The sequence below is a fragment of the Erinaceus europaeus genome, chromosome 3 (genome assembly GCF_950295315.1).
Source record: "Erinaceus europaeus chromosome 3, mEriEur2.1, whole genome shotgun sequence".
NCBI classification, from domain to species: domain Eukaryota; kingdom Metazoa; phylum Chordata; class Mammalia; order Eulipotyphla; family Erinaceidae; genus Erinaceus; species Erinaceus europaeus.
The window spans coordinates 70,731,729-70,756,135 of record NC_080164.1 but is presented as its reverse complement, the minus strand read 5'-3'; the positions used below and the strand labels follow the sequence as shown (position 1 = coordinate 70,756,135).

Sequence of the window (24,407 nt, the reverse complement as noted above, 5' to 3'; positions counted from 1 at the left end):
ATTTTTGTTTATTTTGTCTCTGGGGTTATTGCTGGGGATCAGTGCCTGCACTACAAATCCACTGCTCCTGGAGGCAATTTTTTTCCCTTTTGTTGCCCTTGTTGTTTATCGTTGTTATTATTGTTGTTGTTATTGCTGCTGTTGTTGCTGGATAGGACAGAAAGAAATTGAGAGAGGAAGGGAAGACAGAGAAGGGAGAGAAAGACAGACACTTGAAGACCTGCTTCACTGCTTGTGAAGCCAAGTCCCCTGCAAGTGAGGAGCCAGTGGGGCTCAAACTGGTGCCCTTACGCAAATCCGTGCACTTCTCGCCATGTCGGCTTAACAGGGGGTGAATCAGGTCTGCAGGTCTCTCTTTCTCTCCCCGTCTTCCCCTCCATTTCTCTCTGTCCTATCCAACAACGACATCAATAACAACAACAACAATAAAACAACAAGGGCAACAAAAGGGAGTATTTAAAAAATTGAAAAAAAAATAATCACTGGAATATATCTATCTCCAAAACAACTAGATCTGTCAAGATGACAGACTCTTTCCTAATGCAGCACATTCATAAGAACAGAAAATAGCAAAGTGGGGCCAGGCATGGAGCATCTGGATTACTAGTCCCCAACTGCAGGGGGGAAGAAGTTTCATGAGCAGTGAAGCAATACTGCCTTTCTCTCACCTTCTACCAAAGACAGAGGGAGAACATTAAACAAACTACAGCTAGGAACAGTGGAGCCATATAGGTACTAAGCTCTGTGATGATATATATATATAATACACATACACACACACACACACACACACACACACACACACGAGCCATATAGGTACTAAGCTCTGTGATAGCACACACAAACCCCAACAATGTAGGGTTAAGTTTTCAAGCAAGTCCATATAAATGAAATGTGTTATACTTTTACATTCCCTTGTTTCACGTTATAAATCTTATCAAGCCACATTCCTGCCAACTACATTTTCAGAAACATCACCAGTGCCAAAGTTTCCAGACTTGGATTTTTTACCCACATTGTAAAAATGAAGTAATCTTGGCATCGGGTGGTGGTGCACATGTTGCCATGTGCGGACCCGATCCCACCTGCAGGAAGAACGCTTCAAGAATGGTCTCCCTTTCTAGCCCCCGTTTACACTCAATTTCTGGTTGTCTCTACCAAATAAATAAATAAATATGACTTTAAAATATTTTCAAAATTTAAAAACTGATAATTTCAACACTGGTTCGCATAGTAACTAACCTCTCTCCAGAGGAGCTAGATTTGATGGACCAGCTTTATTTTGATAAGAAAGTTCACTGAAAATAAACATTCCATGGGTCTACCTCAGGAAAAAAAACAATTTAATAAGCCTAAAAAGTAAACCACTTCATAGTCTATGCATTTGGGTATTTTAAAAATTCATTTTCAAAGTTAACCCAATTAACAAATAATGTGACGATAATATTAACTATTGATTGTCTTTTTGAACCCTAAGACAGCAGGAACCTCACATCTTCACTATAGAGCCCCTACTTCCCCCAGTCCTGGAACCCTTGGATAGGGCCCACTTTCCCGTATGCATCTCCCAATCCAAACCAAATAACATTGCATCTGCCGATCACAACCTAACCAAAGCAACGATTGCTACCTCAACATGCTTCACCTCAGAATGTATCCAGAGACTTCACGTGTGGAATGACAACCCTTCAGCTTCATTACTCGGGTGAGACCTTTCCTTTAATAGTACACTCTAATTTCATCTCAGGTAGTTCACTTTCTAACAAAGTCCCATAACCTAGATATACACCAGTTTCTGTGAGAGAGAGCTTATGTGCACACATATCCATAAACTACTGCAGAATATATACCTGAAAGCAGAAGTACACTAGAGTTCGCAGTGAGTACCTCCCTAACACTTCCTCTCCACTATTCCAAGCTTGGGATCCATGATTGCTCAACAAATTGTTTGGCTTCATATGTTAACTCTCTTTTCAATCACCAGGTTCCAGATGCCACCAGGATGCTGGCTAGGCTTCCCTGGATTGAAGACCCCACCAATGTGTCCTGGAGCTCAGCTTCCCCAGAGTCACACCCTACTAGGGAAAGAGAGAGGCAGACTGGGAGTATGGACCAACCAGTCGACGCCCATGTTCAGCGGGGAAGCAATTACAGAAGCCAGACCTTCTACCTTCTGCAACCCTCAACGACCCTGGGTCCATGCTCCCAGAGGGATAGAGAATGGGAAAGCTACCATGGGAGGGGGTGGGTTATGGGGATTGGGTGTTGGGAATTGTGTGGAGTTGTACCCCTCCTACCTTATGCTTTTGTTCACTAATCCTTTCTTAAATAAAAAATTTTAAAAAATAAAAAATAAAAATTCATTTATTCATTAATTAATGAGAGAGGGAGTGAGGGAGGGTCAGAGCATTACTCTGGAACATGCAATTCTGGAGACCAAACTTGGGACCTCATGCTTGAGAGTTTAAAATTATCCATTGTGCCACCTCCCAGGCTGCACGTTTGGTTTGGGGGCTCATATCTAAGGGCGAACACTTTACCTATGCAAGCACCTAGGTTTTTGAGCCCTTAGCTACCAAATGGGAAAACCATGCAAAAGATGCTTCATAAATAGTGCTATGCTATCTTTCCTTCTTTCTGTCTCTCCCTCCTCTATAAAATAAACAAACAAATAATAAGTAAGTCAATCACAAGCAGTGAAACTGCAGGAGTGAACTTACTATGGAAAATCCTGGTAGCAAAAATAAGTAGAGCTATCAGTTTAAGACAAAAGAGCTACAGTGATTATGGAAAAGTTCATAGTTTGTAAGTCCCACACAACTGTGATGAATGGTCAATCAACTGTTAAAGCAAGAGGATTACACTCTTTCGTTTTTAACTTCATTTGATTCTTAAAATCATGTAATTCTATAATGGCCAACAGAGTAAAGACAGGAAATGTGGAATATCTAAGTAAAGAATTTCATTTTTATTTTTTAAAAAATCATTTTCATTTATTTTTAAGAGAGACAAGTGTATCACTCACTCAGTGCTGGCATATGGCTACCACCAGGGATTGAATACAAGGCCTCACACATCCAAGTCCTATGCTTTTACTGCTGCTATTTTGTATGATTTTCACATTCAAGTTAAATTATCAATAACAGTATTCAAAACAAGTAGCTCTTATTCCTAGCGAAAGTACACGCCAAAATGGGGTACCTAAAAGAACAAAGTACTCAACCTGTATATCCATTAACATAGATGGCAACTCCACTAAAAATCGTAGATGAAGTTCCATCCTTCTGCATAGCAGCATCTGATCGAAACTGGTTCTCCAATTTCTGGACCTTGGCAGCCATATATCCACCCTAGAATTAAAGAAAAGGTAATCATAAAAGTTGTATTTTTTTTTACTCTATTTTTAAAAAAGCAGCTCATTTCTATAAAGGAATATTCTGCGCCAATGATGAAAGTTTAATGATGACATACAGCATATAAGCATGAACCGTTGGCAAGGTGATAAAACAAGTCAAATGTCTCTTTTCATCTATTATTTTCATCTATCATCTATTATGATTCACATAATTTTGTCACCTTGTTATAAGTTATTTTTTTAAAAAGGGAAAAGTCAAGAAAAAGTTTAAATTCACAAATATTCAGTAAAGTTAACAGTTTAACAAATGAGTACAGTATTATGAATGGATGTAAACAAGAATACAATAAATTCTATATTGGCCAGCCATTCAGTGACTATATTCTGGTTCTAATCAAATATGACAATAGTACTATTTATCACTAATATCAACCTCAAAAAGAATGCAAAACACTCATCTATACAATTTCTAAACCTTGAATTAATTAAGCTTAAATTATTAGGACTTTAAAACAACAGGTGTTCAGAAATGGTTCATAACTTTAAAATATCCATTGCTTTTAATTATTCAGTATTACATTCTCACTGCTAAAGCAGTATTTTTTTCAGCAAAGAAACAGAAAAAAATAAAATAAAACAGGGCCTAGAGAATAGCTCATCTACAGTGCATACATTTTAGGATTCATAAGGACCCATGTTCAAGCCCTCAGCATATCACATGGAAGCACCAAGTACAATATTTGGTGAATATACTATCTTCCTTCTCTATCTTAAAATTACAAAAGAAGGGGCTGAATGGTGGCGCACCTGATTAAGTGCACATAATACCACACACAAGGACCCTGATTCAAGCTCCCAGTCCCCAAGGGGAAAGCCTTACAAGCAGTGAAACACTGCTTATATCTACCTTCTCTCTCAATTTCTCTGTCCTATTAAATTAAATAAATCTTAATCTTAAAAAAAAATTACAGAACAAAAAGTAGTCTGTCAGGAGTGGTGGAATCATATGCAGGTGCAAAGCTCTACAACTGCAAAAGAAAACTATTGTGGTCCGGGAGGTGGTGCAGTAGATCAAACTTAAGCATGAAGTCCTGAGATCCATTCCCAGCATCACATGTACCAGAGTGATGTCTGGTTCTTTCTCTCCTACCTTTCTCATTAATAAGTAAATACAATATTATATCCTATTCAATATCAATATCTTGGGCCACATTATCAAAGTTTATATCTGTGTCTCAGAGCACAGAAGTTTTACAAAAATAGAATTCTATATAGTATTCCTTTATGACACATCCTCTAATCAAGACCATCTTTCCAGACTAAAAAATTCTCAGATTAAGAAATGGAAAGCTAATAACTGTACAATGTCTTACTATCTAAGATAAATTTATCTGACTAAACCCCTTACTGGATTTCTGTTTCCCTATTTGTCAGTACTGTTACTAATGGTGCAATAAAATTATGCTTAACTTTGCAAACTAGACATTTCTTTCCTCAAGATAAAATTCTTAAGAGTAAAATTTAGGAGGTAAAGCATTAGTTTGTAGTATATTTTTTAATATTTAAAGAAAGTGCCTCCAGTAATTTACAAGTTAAAACATGTCTTAAGCCATAATATAAGCCAAAAGAAAAAGGAAAAATACCTAGACAATTCAACATAATTATTTTTATTCTTTTAAAACACACCCATTTTTCCCAGCCATCATTTTCAGTTCTCTTCCTCCATCCACCTCGTCTCATGGTGGAGCTTCTGTATTAGAAGAAAAAGAAATATATCAACATTTCAATGTGGTATTATTGGTAATTTATTTCAACTTTAAAAAAATATAAAATTTAAGTAAATTTAAATGTTCAAGTCATAAAAATAAATACAATGCTGAGAAAACTCTTCCAAAACATTTCATTCTCCTGGTTCACAAATAAAATTTGTTACTCAAAACATCCTCCTACATTTAAGTTACTGTGTTTAAATTATGACTCCTTTAGATATTAACCAGCAAAATTTACATATTCCTAAGTACCAATCCTAACATGCACTTAAGTATGTCTTCCCTATCACATACCAGATACCTAAAATGTACTCAGAGTGTAATTCATCCACTATGTAAAAAGTCCTAAAAGATGTTAATTAAAACTGTATCTAGGAGACATGATGTAGAAATATTATGATAATAAACTAGTAAACCTGGTATTTTCCTTGAGGCAACAATTGACCAACTATATTATAAACCACCATAACAAACAAATGATGGTTCATCTCTGCACCAGCTGGCTAAGTAGATAGCAAAGATATAAAATGATTTCTAAGTCAAACTATGCATTAAATGGAAGTCTTTATAAAGTGAAATTCTCCTCATCAAAAATGTTTATGTTATAAGAATGAGACACACAGAGCATGCAAATGAAGAAACTAGAACACTTCTCAGTTCTGACATAAGGTGAACTGAACTTGGAGCTTTTAAGACCTCAGGCAAGGAAGTTTATGCTAACAGTTTTAGCTTTCTCCCCAGTCCAGTCCAATTCTAATTGAAATGGCTACATATTGGTACACTAATGCATAATCTTTTACAAAATTAGCATGATGCATTTGGATCTTTCTTTTCTAATAATTATATAGACTAATATAAAATAGTTATACTATCACTGGAAAATCCTTACTCATTATCCAGGTCAAACCAGTTTCAATATGCCTATACCAATTTTTTATTGACTAGAAATAAGATCATGAGTGAGAAACAAAATAAGCAAATCCTACAGATGCCAGATAGTAATCTTAGCACTTTAAAATAGTCATGCTTCCTATGATTCATGAGATGATGGACAAGTTTCAGGGTATCAGTAAAGAATTGGAAAATTAGGCTGGACAGGTAGATCTCCAGGTAGGAAGCATACTGTGCCATGAATGTGGCCCATGTGCCAATCCTGAAGTGGCACAGCAGTGGGGAAACTTCTCTCTCCCTAAATGAAAAAGTCAGCCCAGGGGTAGTAAAACTGTAAATGTGTGATGTTAAGGTTGTAAGAGTGAATGAATGAGGGGTCTGGGCAGTGGCACAGAGGGTTAAGCGCATGTGGCGCAAAGAGCGCGGACCTGCGTAAGGACCCTGGTTAGAACCCTGGGCTCCCCACCTGCAGGAGAGTTGCTTCACAAGTAGTGAAGCAGGTCTGCAGGTGTCTATCTTTCTCTCCCCCTCTGTCTTCCCCATCTCTCTCCATTTCTTTCTGTCCTATCCAACAATATCAACAACAATAATAACAACAATAACGATAAACAGCAAGGACAGCAAGGGGGAAAAGATGGCCTCCAGGAGCAGTGGATTCATAGTACAGGCATCAAGCCCCAGCAATAACCCTGGAGACAAAAAAAAAAAAAAAAAAAAAAGAGGGCATGAATGAGTGAGTGTGTGTGTGTATGTGTGAGAGAAAGAGAGCGAGCGCATGAGTGAGCGTGAGAGTGCATACATACACACAAACACACAACCTGGAAAACATGTAACTTCTAAATTCTAGAGTTGAAAAATAGTAGAAAATAAAAAGTCAATAAATGAAGAATAAAAAACAGAAGGTATATTCTAAGAAATAATAGCAGCATTCTAAAATTAATTTAAGATATTAAACCACAAGTTCCAGAAGCCCAATGAAGATCAAGAAGGAAAACATAGAAGTTTATACCTACATAGATTACATTAAAACAGCAAAAAAGTAAAAGCAGGAAATATTTTTTTTTAATTCTTATGGGTGGGGAGAATATAAAGATATCATTCAAAATACTCAAAGGAAAAACAATTAAACAGTTGTCTTTAATCAGAAACATTACAGCCAGAAGACAAAAATGCTTTTTAAGAAAAACAATTATTAGTTTAGAATTCTTTTTTTTAATATTTATTCCCTTTTGTTGCCCTTGTTTTAATTATTATTGTTGTTATTATTGATGTCATTGTTGGACAGGACAGAGAAATGGAGAGAGGAAGACAGAGAGGAGGAGAGAAAGACACCTGCAGACCTGCTTCACTGCCTGTGAAGCACTCCCCTGCAGGTGGGGAGCAGAGAGCTTGAACCTGGATCCTTACACCGGTCCTTGCACTTTGGCCACCTGCACTTAACCTGTTGCACTACCGCCCGACTCCCAACTAGTTTAGAATTCTATATTGTGGGAATACATGATGAATTATGCCTGTTACCTGTCAGAGCTGACAAAGAGGAAGGTGGGACCATGTGGGCATAATTAGCTTATTCATTTTAGTATTAGCATATGATGGAACAATGTGGAAAAAATTACTTAAGAGCCGATTCGCCAGCTCCATCTTGGGATCTATGTTCTTGGTACCCAATCTCTATTTTCCTGCCTTCCTCCTTTTCCTTTTTTGCTCCCTCTCTTTCTGCCTTCAGGGTTATCACTGGGGCTTGGTGCCAGTACTATGAATCCTCTGCTGCTGGAAGCCATTTTTTTTTTATTGGGTAAGGCAGAGAAAAACTGAGAGGGGAGGGAGGGATAGAGGGCAAGAGAGAGTATGTCCCCTGTAGGTGGGGAGTGGGGGCAACCCTGGTCCTTGCACATAGTAATATGTGCCCTTGACCGGTGACCCACCACATGGCCCCAATATCCAGTTTCTTTGGGAATGCAAGCTGATTACTAGAGAATGTTGACTTATGACAGAAACTAATTCATGCTGAATGGGTTACCGTTAACATTTATTTCTTGGGACCGGGTTGTGGCCCACCTGGTTGAGTGCACATGTTACAATGTATAAGGACTTGGGTTCGAGACCCTGGTCCCCAACTACAGGGGGAAAGCTTTGCAAGTGGTGAAGCAGGGCTGCAGGTGTCTGTCTTCCTCACTATCTTCTCCATTGCTCTTGATTTGTCTCTAATCAATAAATGAAATATATATATATATATATATTTTTAAAGATTTTATTTATTTATTAATGAGTAACATAGGTGGAGAAAGACCCAAATATCACTCTGGTACATATGCTGCCAGAAATTGAACTCAGGACCTCATACTTGAGAATCCGATGCTTTATCCACTGCGCCACCTCCCGGACCACATAAAATATATATTTTTTAAAAAGACTGGCGTTCTTACACCTATTCTCAGTGTAATTTAGCTTTATTTATTGGGCCCTAAGACCAGAACACCGAACTGCTGCATTGGCTTCCAAGAACCTAATTAAGCCATCATTTTTATCTATCTAAACCGCTGCTGGTTGTTTCACTATCTATATCAGAGAATAACCTAGTCAAGAAATACGATGGATGGGCAAAAGGAGAGCTGACCCAATAGAGCACATGCCTTGCTATATGTTTAACCCCTAAGCTTCACCCAGCCCAAGTGAGCACTGTTCAGCTATGCCTTGTGGTGTGGAGCAGGGGAGTGAATCTGGGATTTTGAAGCCTCAGGCACAAGAGTCCCTTTGCATAACCATTAAACTACCTCCTTCGCAAAACAAAACAGCAGGTAAAGATGTTTTGCTATACTTTTGGAAAACACCAGAGGAAGCCAGGTCCGGTTTCTCTTATCTGAGAGAAGATGTAGTAATGTCAAGTATAGTATACCATAATATCTTGATATTTCAAACTCTCTCTTTCATAAATTTCATTTTATCTACCTTTTATTTCTCATATTTTAAAAGATCTTTTCAAAGAGCCACAGTTTTGTGGTGCACAGTGTTGGGAACACAACTCATGGTAAGAAAAATGTATTATGGGGCATGAAAATAATCCACCTGATATCAAGTCAAGAGCATGGGACAGTCCTACAAAAACCCACAAGGAACTGTAGGTGTACAGGAAGTTATTTAAGCAAGTGTCTGGTGGAAATTACTCTTTTACTGATTGCCCTCCCCCCTTCTGACTCTTCTCTCGTTATGACTCTGTTCCTGCTGCTGCTGGCGTTCTCCCCAGGACCTGAACACATGTAGCTTAGCACTGGTAACTAAGCTCTAGGACTATGGCTCCACACCACATGGTTAACTGTTCTTTCCCCCGCTTATTTTGCTGCCATGGTTTTAATGTACTCAAATAACCCTCAATGTAATAAACGTCCCATTTGTTAAGCCCCCAACAAAACAACACTCTGTTCTCCAAAAAGTAGCACAACCTTTCTTTGTAGTATGAGATCAGGAAGTAGCAAAAGTAAATCCCGACTCTTGGAAAATGGTATATCAGCAAATAAAGGCTTCTGTCAATGTGTCTGAAATCAGGAGACAATTTTTCACTCATAAATAACTGATCTGCTTCTTCAAATAGGACAGAGAACAGAGAAAAGCTCTAGAACAGAGGAAAGCTGAAGCATCTCTTAAAATTAAAAGTAATCTTGTTGATCATTATTAAATCAATAATAATAATAATAAAAGTTGAAAAATAAGAAATAACAAAGCAGGACTTGGACTGGGTTTGGTATATTGCACCAAAGTCTTTACTCAGGGGTGGGGGGAGGGTTCATATCCTAGAACATGGTGATGATGGCAGGAGGACCTAGTGAGAGTTGAATTGTTATGTGTAAAACTGGGAAATGTTACACATGTATAAACTATTGTATTTTACTGTCAACTGTAAACATTAATCCCCCAAAAAGAAATTTAAAAAAAAGTAACAAAGCCTTGCCAGACATCCAGTGGGGAAAGCTCAGGTCCTACCATGGGTGGCATCCATACCCAGCAACAAAAGAGGACCAAGAACAGCACCATGAGAAATCCACGGGTGGTAGAATAGCTCTTCTTCACTCTACCCTCAAGTGCACAGATTACAGTGCACAGGGCCCAAGTTCAAGCCCCTGGCCCCCACCTGCAGGGTGAAAGCTTCACAAGTGGTGAAGCAGGGCTGCAGATACCTTGTCTCTCTCCCTCTCTCTCTCTCCCTTCCCTCTCAATTTCTGTCTTTATCACATGCATCAGGTTCTGGGTTCACTCCCAGGCATTATATTCAAAATAACAATTATAAAGGCAAACCAAGCCTGTCAGTGATTTCACACCTAGTCCCCAGGGTCAACATACAGCAGCTTTTCAGGTGGGTCAAATTTAAAGCAAATGGAAAAGCAGCTGATTCTGTAATGAGCCCAGGAAACCTGAAACCCTATAATGGGGGGGAAAAAATTCCCAATTCTCCCACTCTCTTAATGGGCATATTCAAATCTCTATGAGGTAGTCTCATGATGGACTTAAGAGGGGAGTATGATGTAAGTCTCATGATGTAAGAGGGGAGTCAGGCAGTAGCGCAACGAGTTAAGCGCACGTGGCACAAAGCGCAGGGACCAGCATGAGGATCCCAGTTCAAGCCCTCGGATTCCCACCTGCAGGGGAGTCGCTTCACAGGCGGTGAAGCAGGTCTGCAGGTGTCTGTCTCTCCCCCTCTCTGTCTTCCGCTCCTCTCTCCATTTCTCTCTGTCCTATCCAACGACGTCGACATCAACAACAATAATAACTATAACAATAAAAAAGGGCAACAAAAAGGAAATAAATATTTTTAAAAAGATCATGTAAGAATTAGGCATGCATCCTTTCCCCTATTTAATCTTTAGCAGAAGCAAAGTATCAGTTCACACTAGATTTCCACTATGCTTTAAGCTTATTTTTCTCTCTCCTTTCCCTCTTAATTTCTCTGTCAAGAAAAAAGGGAGGAGGGGGAGGATGGCCATCAGAAACAGTGGATCTATCACGCAGGCACTGATCCCTAGCATAAACCCCAGTGGCAATAAAAAAAATAATAAAGATGCTTTGAATTTAGTACCTGCCTGTCAATATTAAATACAGCCAACATATATGTGACAGAGGAAAACAGATCTTACAAATAGGTTTCATCCAGAACACAACTGGAAGTGGCCCACCCTCATGAGCAAGACTGGGCAAACGCTAGAAGAATGAGCAAGACTCAGAAAGTACCAGCTTTAAAACTGTTTCACCGGGAGTCGGGCGGTAGCGCCGAGGGTTAAGCGCAGGTGGCACAAAGCGCAAGGAATGACGTGGAATCCTGGTTCAAGCACCTGGCTCTCCACCTGCAAGTAGTCGCTTAACAAGCGGTGAAGCAGGTTTGCAGGTGTCTAGCTTTCTCTCGTCTTCCCCTCCTCTCTCCATTTCTCTCTGTCCTGCCCAACAACAACATCAATAATAACTACAACAATAAAACAACAAGGGCAACAAAAGGGAGTAAATAAATAATTTTTTTAAAAAGACTGTTTCACCTTGGGGGCCAGGTGGTAGCACAGCGGGTTAAGCGCACATATTGTAAAGCACAAGGACTGGCGCAAGCCCGTGGCTTCCCACCTGCAGGGGGGGTTGCTTCGCAAGCAGTGAATCAGGTCTGCAGGTGTCTTTCTCTCACCCTTTGCCCCTCCTCTCCTGATTTCTCTCTTGTTCTGTCCAGCAATAACAACAACAATAATAATAACAATAAACAACAAGGGGAAAAAACGGCTTCCAGGAGCAGTGGATTCATAGTAGTACAGGCACCGAGCCCCAGGGATAACCCTGGAGGCAAAAAACAAAACAAACAAAAAAACTGTGTCACCTTAAGCAAATCACAAGCAGTGGGGGTGGGGGGGTAGGTAGCATCCAATCCCCCACACCACCATAAACCAGAACTGAACAGTGCTCTGGTAAAAAAAAAAAAGAAAGAAAGAGAAAGAGGAAACTCACAAGCAGTCAGGCAGCTGGTAGAGGTAAACCTGACAAATTCTAGTCACAGTTTCTTAAATGTATTTTATATGTTCACTCATTTAAAAAAAAACTTTGTAAATGAAAGCATCTATGTTATGCAACTGCCTTTACTTCCCATACACAGATGTGTCTGTGAAGGATTAACGATATTCAAAGAAAGGTCTAGCTTTTGTCCTTGGTTAGTGAGAGGTGATCTTTAAGTCCATGATGTTATTCATCTTGATGAATATTTACCTATAAGCTATGAGTGATTCCTAGTGTATGTCCATACAGCAACACAAAAAGCAGCAGCTCTACTAAGCTAATACAGCATTACCATATTTATCATGGAAATCAGGTGTCCTTTTCTGGTGACTCTGCCTTGTCAGTTTACTGGATGCTTTGAACTCCCAAGAGGATATCCAAGGGGAACATTGTAATGGTGAAAACCAAAGCTTGCAGCTGCTACAGCAAGCTTGGGGTGCAAATTTGTTTCCAATACCCTTGAAAAAAAAAACACTGAAAACCTCTGTATCCTTTTACTCTGACAAACTTTAACAGCTATGAATTGTAAACAGAGCACAACAGCTTTCAAAGTTTCTAATTTAAGTATAACCAATGAATTATTAAGCCTGAAGGTGTTCTTGAAACTCCCAACCTCTTGAATGGCAGAAATGACACTCTTAAAAGAATCACTATAGTGGGAGTTGGGTGTTAGTGCAGCAGAATAAACACTCATGGCACAAAGCACATGGATCCAGATAAGGATCTCAGTTAGAGACCCTGGCAAACCTGCAAGGGGTTTGCTTCACAAGTGGTGAAGTAGGTCTGTGGGTGTCTATCTTCCTCTCCCCTTCTCTGTCTTCCCCATCTCTCTCCATTTCTCTCTATCCAACAACAACGACAGCAATAACAGCAATAATAACTACAACAATGACAATAAACAAGGGAAACAAAAAGAGAAAAGAAAGGAAGGAAGGAAGAAAGGGAGAGAAGGGGAAAAAAGCTTCCTTTAAAAAAAAAGAATCACTACAGTTACCGATTTTCATTGAGGGAAAGACATGAAGATATCATTTCCCCCCTTTTCTTTGATGACATCATTTTAATAACATACAGAACACTGTCATATCTGGCTTTACAATGCAGCAAAATTAACTGGTTTCCAAACATGTTCCCTCAATTTTTTCTGAATTCCAAACTGCAAAACTGAATTCCTATATATACTTAATTTTATTTATTTTGGTAGAGAAACTGAGAAGGAAGAGGGAGACCGAGAAAGAGACAACCTGCAGCACGGTGCTTCAACAAAGCTTCCCCCCGCAGGTGGGAACTACAGAGGGCTTGAGCCCAGGTCCTTGTGCATGGTAACATGTACACTCTTCTAAATGCCCCAGGACCTGGACCCTGCCCCAACTACTTGATTCACATAGGTGTAGCCATGAACACCCATTCCAGTTAGTATTATTTTCTGTTGTATCCAAATAAGCCAGGTTTTACTGTTTTGTTTTGCTTTTATGGTCAACAGACTTGGTGGTCAATACCGTAATCAAGAGATAAAAATTCTAACAACTCCCAAGCTGATGGACAGACAGGTGTGGTACCCTTTGAACCAACTGGCACACTCCGTCCTCACCCATCCTGGGGCTTTAAGCTAAGTCCCCATCCTTCCCATCTGACATTCCCAAAAATTGGCATTAAAATCTTCAGGGAATTATTGGGTTGTTGGAAAAGTCATGACACATTTTTGCATAGAAAAATACGTCATGGGAGTCGGGCGGTAGTGCAGCAGGTTAAGTGCGGGTGGCACAAAGCACAAGGACCGGCATACGAAACCCAGTTCCAGCCCGAGGCTCCCCACCTGCAGGGGAGTCGCTTCACAAGTGGTAAAGCAGGTCTGCAGGTGTCTATCTTTCTCTCCCCCTCTGTCTTCCCCTATCTCCATTTCTCTGTCCTATCCAAGAACGATGACAACTACAACAATAAAACAAGGGCAACAAAAGGAAATAAATAAATTTTTAAAAGAAAAGAAAAAAAATCATGATTATTCTGAAAAACCAATACTTAGAAATTTGTTAAGGCACTAACTGCTTGGGGAGGTCTACAGTGTCTACAAGATGTCTCAAATAGCCACTACTTACAGGGCTTGGATTATCCTAGTGGACCTGTGTCAATCTTTAACAGATTCATTTATTTTTACTTAAAGAGTCTTATTAGGGGTGGAAAACGCACAATTCTTGATATAATTTAGATTGGCCCTGCCAAGGCAACAAAAGCATTTTTCACAGCAATGTTGAGGGCTAAATTTTTAACTCTGTATGGCCCATGAATGATGTTATAAATATCCAAATGGCCCTAGGCATCCTACTACAAAGGAAAAGGTCATTTTTGGAAATTAATTTTTCTGTTTGTTTGTTTGCTTGTTTTGAATTGAGTCTCTCACACATGCACAAATTCCCCAATCTGGGCCACTTTTCTTTTCACTGAGATAGAGAGATACCAGTCTCAAGGCTTCTCCCATAACACTTTTCATGTGGTCACCAGTGCTTGAATGTGGGCCATGTGCATGGAACCAAGAGTATTAATTCATGAATGTAAAAAGAAATGGGATTCTGGCTAGTGCTTCTTCTTCAGGAACGTCTACTGACAATATTTTAGCTTCATCATTGTCTCACGCAGATTTTTAACTAAAAAGGGTAATTTATACAAGGGCAACAAAAGGGAATAAATAAATAAATATTTTTTAAAAAGTGGGAGTCAGGCAGGTTAAGCGCACGTCGTGGCGCAAAGTGCAAGGACCGGTGTAAGGATCCCAGCTCAAGACCCCAGCTCCCCACCTGCAGGGGAGTTGCTTCACAGGCTGTGAAGCAGGTCTGCATGTGTCTTTCTCTCCCCGTCTTCCCCTCCCTCCTCTCTCCAGTTCTCTCTGTCCTATCTAACAACGACAACATCAATAACAACAATAACTACAACAATAAAAAACAAAGGCAACAAAAGGGAAAATAAATATTTTTTAAAAAAATTTTTTAAAAAAGAGTTTATAATGCCAAACCATTGTGGAGGACCTTTGAACTCCCCAACTTGGTTTTCTTAAATTGGGCTGGGGATCATGACAGTGCCCACTCACCCCCCCTCAACAAAAAAGTTTGTAAATGAGAACACTGCTTAGCTCTGAGAAGGAAGAATACTGAACCTGGGTCTTTGGCTCAGGTATCAAATAATGCTGCATAATCATTATGCATCTCCTCAGCCTGAAAAAAGGCTTTCATGCCTGAGGCAACAAGATCCAAGGTTCAATCCATCATCTCCGTAAACCGTGATCTGGTAAAAAAAAAAAAAAAAAAGAAAAAAGTAATGATGTTGATGAAACTGAATTGGAAGCCAAGACTCCAAACGTACTTTAACGAACAGAAAAATGTATTTGGACTGATACATGGAGCCATTCAAATGTTACCAAGAATCTGAAATTGCCTCTGTAAGTAAGATCAAACAAAGAAGAAACCTTCTGAAATCTCTCCTGTTCCTTCCTTGTGCTCAGATTTATGGCAGCAAACACATGTTCAGGCCCTTGCTAGCTAAATCTACAAAAAATTCATTTTAGACTTGATTATGAACTAGTGACAGAAACCAACAAGCAATATTTTGGTTACTCAGAAACCCAGTTCAAGTATAAACTGCTTACATCACAACCAATGTTTTTGTCCATTCCAAACTTGTCTTGCAATTCAAGCATAAACACAAGAGACCATGGGTGGTAGGGCACTTGGTTAACTACACATGTCACAATGATCAAGGTCATCTAAGTTCAAGCCCCCAGGGATGGAGCTTCAGGAGCAATAAAGCAGTGCTGTAGGTCTCTCTCTAAATATTTTTTATTAGTGATTCAATATTGATTTACAAAATTACATGTCAACAGGGGTATAACTCCACACTGTTCCCACCACTGAGTTCTGAATCCCAAGACCCTCACTGCAAGCCACCTAAGGTTGCAGATAGGGGTTAACTGTCATCTCTACAACTATGTCTACTTTTGCATATAATTAACCTTTTTCTTCCAGGTCCTCTCTTCCCCTACAAGCCACACATAACCCTATTACTACATCCAAATATCTCTCCCCTTTTTGTCGTCTCTCTGGGACCTGATGGAGCTAGAGTTCAGAGGCCTCTTACCCTCTTCTTATCATTTCTCCCCCACTGGGACTATGGCTCAAAGTTGTTTTGGGGATGCAGAAGATAGGAATTTTAGCTTCTGTAATTGCTTCTCTGCTGGATTTGGGCATTGGCAGGTCAATCCATAACCCCAGCCTGTTTCTATCTTTCCCTAGTGGGGTACAGCTCTGGAGAAGTGAGGTTATAGGACATATTAGTGAGGTCATCTGCCCAGAGAAGTCAGGTGGAATCATGGAAGTCAGGTGGAATCATCAACTTGATGTCCGGAAGGTGGCAGGACAATAAAGTGAGGCCAAAATGGTTAATGAACAGAAACCAAAAAGTAAGAACAGAGCAGATGAGATTAGGGATTTTAGGGTGGAAGAAAGTTTGGAAGTCTATTTTGGGCATTTTTCTAAGGGTCCACGACTACAGCAGTTTTTGCTTGACTTTGATAGCTAGCGTGAGTTGGATAAAAACACTGTCAGAGAAAATGGTGTCAGAGTAGAGAAAAGGGCTAGAAAGCTGGATTAGGGCAGAGAGTAGCTCCCATTCTTGAAAATAATCTGTGGATAAAATTAACTATTTAAGGGACCTACCTGATGGTGGCGCACCTGGTTGAGCGTACATGTAACAATGCGCAAGAACCTGGGTTCGAGCCCCCAGTCCCCAACTGCAGGGGAAAAGCTTTGTGAGTGGTGAAGCAATGTTGCAGGTGTATCTCTGTCTTTCCCTATCACCTCTTTCCCTCTAGATTTCTAGCTGTCTCTATCCAATAAATATTAAAAAAAATTAAAAAAAATAAACTATTTAACTCCATCCACTCAATCCAGGGTCCATATGTATATTTAACACCAGAACCTGTGTAACCTCTATGTCCCTACTGGTCTGAGCTCCCAGATCATGGTCACAGCTGTAAACAGTGCGGGATGCACTCATTTCAGGACCAACTTTCTTGAGTGGCAGGGCAGGATACCCCAGCCTCCCTTTGGAGACTGAAACAGTCCCTACCATAGCTGTTCTATGGTGAAGGCAAGGCTGCAAGTAGCTCTCTATGTCCCCTTCCCCTTTCAATGTCTCTCTGTGCTATCAAATAAATAAAAATTGTTAAAAAGATGAGAAACCTGAGGGTCAGGCAGTGGGGTTGAGTGCACATGGTGTGAAGCGCCAGGACCAACATAAGGATCCCGGTTCGAGCCCCCGGCTCCCCACCTGCAGGGGAGTTGCTTCACAAGATAGTGAAGCAGGTCTGCAGGTGTCTCTTTCCCCCTCTGTCTCTGCAAAGTGCAAGGAGCAGCATAAGGATCTTGGTTCAAGCCCACAGCTCCCCACCGGTGGGGGGAGGGTCGCTTCACAGGCAGTGAAGCAGGACTGCTGGTGTCTATCTTTCTTTCCCCCTCTCTGTCTTCCCCTTCTCTTCTCAATTTCTCTCTGCCCTATCGAACAACAGCACCAGCAGCAACAATGGAAAAAAGATGGCCTCCAGTAGCAGTGGATTTGTAGTGCAAGCACTGAACCCCAGTGATATCCCTGGAGGCAAAAAAAAAAAAGTCTCATTCTAGTACTAACATCCTGAACTTACAGAAAAGTTTCAAAAGTCAAAGTGGCAAAAATTAAAGTTTTATCAAGGCATAAAAACCCATTACTATCTCCCCTTATCAAGAACAAAGTATAGGTGCCAGCTAGATAGTTCAATGGGTAGAACATGGGGACCTGAGCATGGGGACCCAGGTTCAAGTTCCAGCATTAAGTGGAGGCACCAGGGAGCTGGGGGAATCTCTGATGCTATGGTGGCCCCCCTCCCTTCTTTTTCTAATTGAATGAAAAAGCAGTCTGAAAGCAGTGAAATTATATATGCAAGCACTGGCTCTGCAAAAACAAATCGTAATAAAATATACATAAAGCATACAACAGAAAAGATAACAAAAATCTGTCCCATAACATCATTCTTTACTATCTTTTCCTTTTTTTAATATTTATTTATTCCCTTTTGTTGTCCTTGTTGTTTTACTGTTGTAATTATTATTGTTGTTACTGATGTCATGTTGGATAGGACAGAAATAGGGAGAGGGGAAGACAGGGGAAGAGAAAGATAGACACTTGCAGACCTGCTTCACCACTTGTGAAAAGACACCCCTGCGGGTGGGGAGCCGGGGGCTCAAACCAGGATCCTTCCGCTGGTCCTTGCGCTTTGTGCCACCTGCACTTAAACCCTGCGCTACCGCCCGACTCCCTTTTTTTGTTTTCGTTTTTGTTAAAGAAACAAGTCATGTTTATTGGGTCTTAGGACCTCTTAATTTTGTTCTTTGCATTCTTTTCAGCCAGTTTCCATAGCCACATGAGCTGCTTTTTGTTCCAGTAAAGCATCTTGGCCTTCTCTTTTCTCTTTTCCTCCAGGGTGGTGGTCCCTGCCTGGTATTTCCAGCCCACCTCATGTGCCAGGTGCCCCAAATAGGCAAATTTTCTTGTAGGCTTCGAACACACAACCTTGAGGAAAGCAGGGACCAACTCATTCCGCTTGCCATAGGGCAGTGGAGCGCCATCAAACACCTAGATATGGTCCAGAGCACCCTGATCCTGTTTGGTCTTGTGGGGCAGCATACTTTACACAGTCCTCCACAGGATGTGGCTGGGGGTTCATGATATAACACACAAAGGCAAATTTCCAAAGAGAAATTTTGATTTTACATGACTTTGTGTTGTAGAACCAGATGAAAGACTGAACTCCTGGCTCCTTTCTTAGCTATGTTACCTGACAAGTAATGTCATCTCTCTAAATCTTTAGAAGTATACCTTCCTTATATAGTAATTGTGAATATTAGAAGAGACACTGCACTTACTTAATAATGTAGCAATTAGATTTTTCAAACAAATGTTATAGAAGCAAGTTAAGTGTTTTGATTTTTTTAAGGTTTTTTTTTTTATATATTTATTTCCTTTTGTTGCCCTGTTATTTTATTGTTGTAGTTATTATTGTTGTTGTTATTGATGTCATTGTTGTTGGATAGGACAGAGAGACATGGAGAGAGGAGGGGAAGACAGAGAGAGGGGAGAGAAAGATAGACACCTGCAGACCTGCTTCACTGCCTGTGAAGCGACGCCCCTGCAGGTGGGGAGCCGGAGGCTCAAACCGGGATCCTTACTCCGGTCCTTGTGCTTTGCGCCACGTGCGCTTAACCCGCTGTGCTACCACCCGGCTCCCTGTTTTTTGTTTTTTTTTTATTTCCTACTTTTAAGACCCAAAATTTAGGATCTTACTACTACTTAAAAGTTCAGATTGGGGGAGAAATGTCCCAGGTCAGTAAAACAGCCGGATAGTGCACCTGCTTGTCATGAGGATGACCCAGGTCACAGCCCAGTCCCCACCACAATGGAGGAAGCTTTGGTGCTTTAGTGTTTTTCCTTCCCTTTTATCTGAAAGAAAAGTCCAGAGTGATGAACCCTGGGCAACTGAAAAATGACTCTACAAAGATCAAGTTTACCAAGGACAAGTGACTTGACTATGTAAAAATAACTGGTAATGTATAAATAAGACTATAGGTTAAGTCTTAGTATCAAAGATGATTCAAGTTATAGTTACTCAAGGTCTCTAGTATTAGAAAGTTATTGTCCTCAGTTCTTTCATCTCTTTCTCTAAGTGTTATGAAAAATACATAAAACAGAGCTGAATTGCTACAGGTTCTAATCATGAATCAAGTACAGTCCAGAAGGAAAAATCCATTACGAAAGAGAGAAATCTTTTGAACATACCAGGTATGATAAAACAACTCTTCTTCCCCAAGTACCAGAAGACCCAGCTAGATCTGCAAGGAGTTCCCTGTCTACAGCCTCCAGCAAGTTCTTTCATCACCAAAACCGTATCTCCAGCTAAACTTCAAAGGGAAATATATAAAAGCCAGTTTGGAGGGCAGTTACTGAGCTAATCACCCTTAGTATCTCCCACAGATCTAAGAATAAAAAAGCTGACTCACACATTCAGACCAAATACTGGTCACTATTCTCAGCAGTTTATTTCTTAATCTGTTCAAGACATCCTTATAATGCATTTAAAGAATGATCTATACATACAACTCAGGTAGCCAAAATTTTCAGCAAAATCCAATGCTTGTACCTTTATCTCAAATATACACAAAATCACAAGTGAATACTCTTGAGTTAATGACAAAGAATTGTTAAACTTATACTACCTCTGTTCCAAGCACACACAAAAAGTAGGCATTTGATTACTTCAATTAGTAGGAGTTTGATTAGTTCAAGAAACAACAGAAAGTGCCCAGGAGGTAGCACAGTGGCAGCATGAGGTTCTGAGTTCAATCCCTAGTACCACTTATGCCAAAGTGCTGCTCTGCCCCTTGTTGCTAATACTTATTAGTGATTTAATCGTGGTCTACAAGATTAGAGAATCACAAGGGCAGGGGAAGATAGCATAATAGTAGTTATGCAAACTGACTCTCATGCCCAAGGCTCTTAAATCCCAGGTTCAATCCTACACCACCATAAGCCAGAGCATAACAGTGCTATGGTTAAAAATAAATAAATAAATAAGCAAAATGAAATAAATATATATACTTATATTTACAGGGGAACAGTTCCACATCACGCCCACCCCCTTCCCAACTGTTCTTCTCTCATAATCTTTCATGAAATAAAAACAAATCTAAATTAAAAAATTAAACATCAGGAATGAAACTGGAGCAAGGTGATAAAAGAGTAAGTTTAGAACTGGCAACTACCGAGTCATATATTTCTCAAATCAGCTGCAGTAAATTCTGATTCTTAAGATGACAGGACGTTTTTGGAGGATTCTGAACAAGAGAATGACAATATGATGTTTGTCTTTAAAAATATTCATGTTGTGATCCGGGAGGTGGCTCAGTGTTTTGTAAAGCTTTGGACTCTTAAGCATGAGGTCCCGAGTTTGATCCCCAGCAGCACATGTGCCAGAGTGATATCTGGTGCTTTTTCTCTCATAAATGAATAAAATCTTGAAAAAAAAATCATGTTAATGTCTCATTCAGAGATACTGGAACTTACAATATCATTCACATACTACATGTTAAGGAGACAAATTATAAAAAGCAAGTATTTGAATTGTCTCTAAAAAAAACATATGCCTCCTCCCCACTTCTGACTTGACTGAAAATAGAGATCCTTTAAAAATATCCATATTAATGCTTCAATTGGTACTATTATAGGATGAAAAAAAATTAGGCTTCTTTCTCCATTTATAAACATACTGTTTAATATTCCTTGATTTCTAATATATCATATAGAGTTGTTCATCCAAGAAACAGAATTTAGCTCTTTAGTTTGATCATATATTTGCTTCTCCTAGCGGTTTAGTTCACTTAAAGAGGTTCCTATCATCTTCTCTGATTAGCTTTCCTGGCATGCTTTGTCTCCAGCTTACCCAGGCTGTCTAGATTCTGAATTGCAATGAAGTGGTCTGATGAAGGGAGTATGTTTTTTCGTGAGCACCACAATGTACCAAGGGCTGGAAGCCTTAAAATGCTTACTTAGGGGGGCCGGGGTTGGTGCACCAGGTTAAGCGAACATAGTGCCAAGCGCAAGGACTGTTGCAGGGATCCTGGTTGCAGCCCCGGCTCCCCATCTGCAGGGTGGTTGCTTCACAAGCAGTGAAACAGGTCTGCAGGTGTTCTTCTCTCCCTCTCTCTGTCTTATCCAAAAACAATGGAAAAAAATGGCCTCCAGGAGCACTGGAGGAACCTCAGTTCCCGTGACAGCCCCAGTGATAGCCCTCGAGGTTAAAAAAAAAAAAAAAGTAAATAATTAAAAAGCTTGCTTGGGGGGGGGGGGTCCAGCAGTAGCGCAGCAAGTTGAGCGCACGCTGCGCAATGAGCAAGGACTAGCGTAAGGATTCCAGTTCGAGCCCCTTCACAGGCAGTGAAGCAGGTCTGTAGGTGTCTCTTTTTCTCTCCCTCTCTGTCTTCCCCTCCTCTCTCCATCTCTCTCTGTCCTATCCAACAGCAATAATAATAACAGTAACAACAGCCATAAATCACAAGGACAACAAAAGGGAAAAAATAACCTCCAGAAGCAGTGGATTCGCAGTGCAGGCGCTTAGCCCCAGCAATAACCCTGGAGCCCCCCAAAATAAAGCAAAAATAAATAAGTAAAAAACAAAAAAAAAGCTTGCTTAGTCTTCAAGCCCCCAAGGGAAGAAATTATGTCTTCATTCTACAAATGAGAAGAAACTAGATACTAATCACTTAAACTACCCAGGGTCATATAGCTAATAATTCTGTCAAGGCCAGAATTTCAATCTACACCTTAACAGTAAAGTTCCTGTCTTTATTTTTTATATTTTATTTGTTTTGGGATAGAGACAGAGAAATTAAGAGGGGAGGGGAGTAAAAAAAAAAAACAGGGAAGAAACCTGTAGCACTGATTTACCACTTGTGAAGCTTCTCCCCTGGATGTGGCCCAGGGGCTTGAACTCAGGACCTCACACACTGTAATGGGTGCACTATACTGAGCGCACCACTATCCAGCCCCCTAGTTCTGGTCTTACTTCAAAAGCTATCCAAGAAAGGACCATCAAATATAAGTTGTATATCTTAGTACTCATGATTAGCTCTTCGCTGATTTTAAAAAAGTCTCTTTCAGGCTGAGAGTATGGATGAACCTGTCAACGCCCATGTTAGCAGGGAAACTTACAGAAGCCAGACCTTCCACCTTCTGCATCCCACAATGACCTTGGGTCCATACTCCCAGAGGGTTAAAGAGTAGGAAAACTGTCAGGGGAGGGGATGGGATACGGAGATCTGGTGGTGGGAATTGTGTGCAGTTGTACCCCTCTTATCCTACAGTCATGCCAATATTTCTTGTCAACAAGTAGAATTAAAAAAAACAAACAGAAAAAAGTCTGTCTTATGCAGAATCTGATTTTTGAAGCTGGGGGTGAAAAGCATCTTAGACATTCACACATCTTCTTAAAGAGTTACTTTTTATTTGGAACTTCATATAAGCTAATCAGAAAAGAGTAATTGCACCTTTTTATGGAAGAAAAGCATTTCTTTTAATGTATTACTTACTCTAAAACATGGGCAAGCGTGCTATGACAAAAACTGGACTTCACAGTTTAGACTCTGACCTAACGGAGCCCTACCAGAGAATAAAGAGGAAAAGCCATGGATAAAAAAGAGAATCGCAGCAGATACGTGAAGAGTGGCAGGCAGCCTAAGACTTGCCTGGAGCTGGGAGAGGGGCCTCCGGTGAGTTTGGAAGAGTCACATAAGGGAGCAACCTGCTAGCAGCGCCTGCGGCAGGCACACAGTACTTGCACAGGACAGGGGGACAGGGCGACAGGCGGGGCAGAGGGACAGGGGAACATGCTCAGACCGAGGAAAGAGGAAACTGGCTGATTCTCCAGGACTGCGGCGCCCAGATGCAGAGTGTCACCCAAGCTTCCTAGTGAGCCTCTTAGGGCAAGTGCCACCCGACATTATTTTCGCCTCTACGACGCCACTTGTACTCTGCAGCTGACCCACGAAACCATGGGAGGCAGAATGACACCATTTGCTTTTTTTTTCCTCTCTCCTTTCTTTCTTTCTTCTGCTTGTTTCTACCACGGGGAAGGGGGTGAAGTGCTGCCTGGAGGTCTGCTCCTTTTACAAAGTGGGGCTCAGAGAGTCAGAGGCTGCACTTCGCGTGCCGAGAGGCCCCTCTCCGCGTCCACTGCGGCTGGCTCGGGTCAGCGTGGACCCGGCCACTTGTGAAGACAAATGGAGGCCGGTGACCTGTGGGAGGAGGCAGCCGAGGAAGGGGGGGGAAGCGACCCTGCGGGGCCGGCTTCCGGCTCCCAAAGGGGAGCGAGCGGTGCTGCCGGGGGCATTATGGCGGGAGGCCCCGGCCGACGTTCCGCACCGCGCGGCGAACCCGCCGCCGAGCGCGCGCGGCAATGAATGGCGCGGCGCTCAATGGCCGGCCGAGGCGCCGGCGCAGCAGGAAGGAGTTTTCCGCGCGGTCCGAGCGGGACCGGGGCGGGGAAAGGCTTCCGCCCGCCGCAGGACGCGCGGGGAGCGGCGGGAGGCCGCGAGGCGTCGGCGCGGGGTGCCCGGGGGGCGGCGGCGGCGGCGGCGGCGGGCCGGCCGCGCCATGGCGGAGGGGGAAGGGGAGGTCACGCGTTACATAACCCGGCAGCGGCCGCGCTCTGAGCGCCGCGGTCGCACAGGCCGCGAGAGGCCGGCCGGCCGGCCGAGCACACTGGCGCCCCCGCCCCGCCTCAGGTCGCCCGCGCTCGGGACGCCGGC

The 24,407-nt window shown here is 41.4% G+C and overlaps 1 protein-coding gene across 2 annotated transcripts in view; it reads right to left on the bottom strand.

The window, feature by feature from the left end:
• The window catches only part of REV1 (REV1 DNA directed polymerase), a 93,361-nt gene that overhangs the window by 68,682 nt on the left and 272 nt on the right, over positions 1–24,407 (bottom strand). For both annotated transcript variants that reach the window (XM_060187458.1, XM_060187459.1), the window contains exons 2-3: positions 5,042–5,105; positions 3,224–3,350 (exon numbers count right to left, since the gene is read on the bottom strand). In XM_060187458.1, the coding sequence (XP_060043441.1) occupies positions 3,224–3,350; positions 5,042–5,095 (181 nt within the window). In that variant the 5' untranslated portion in view covers positions 5,096–5,105. The remainder of the gene's footprint in view (positions 1–3,223; positions 3,351–5,041; positions 5,106–24,407) is intronic.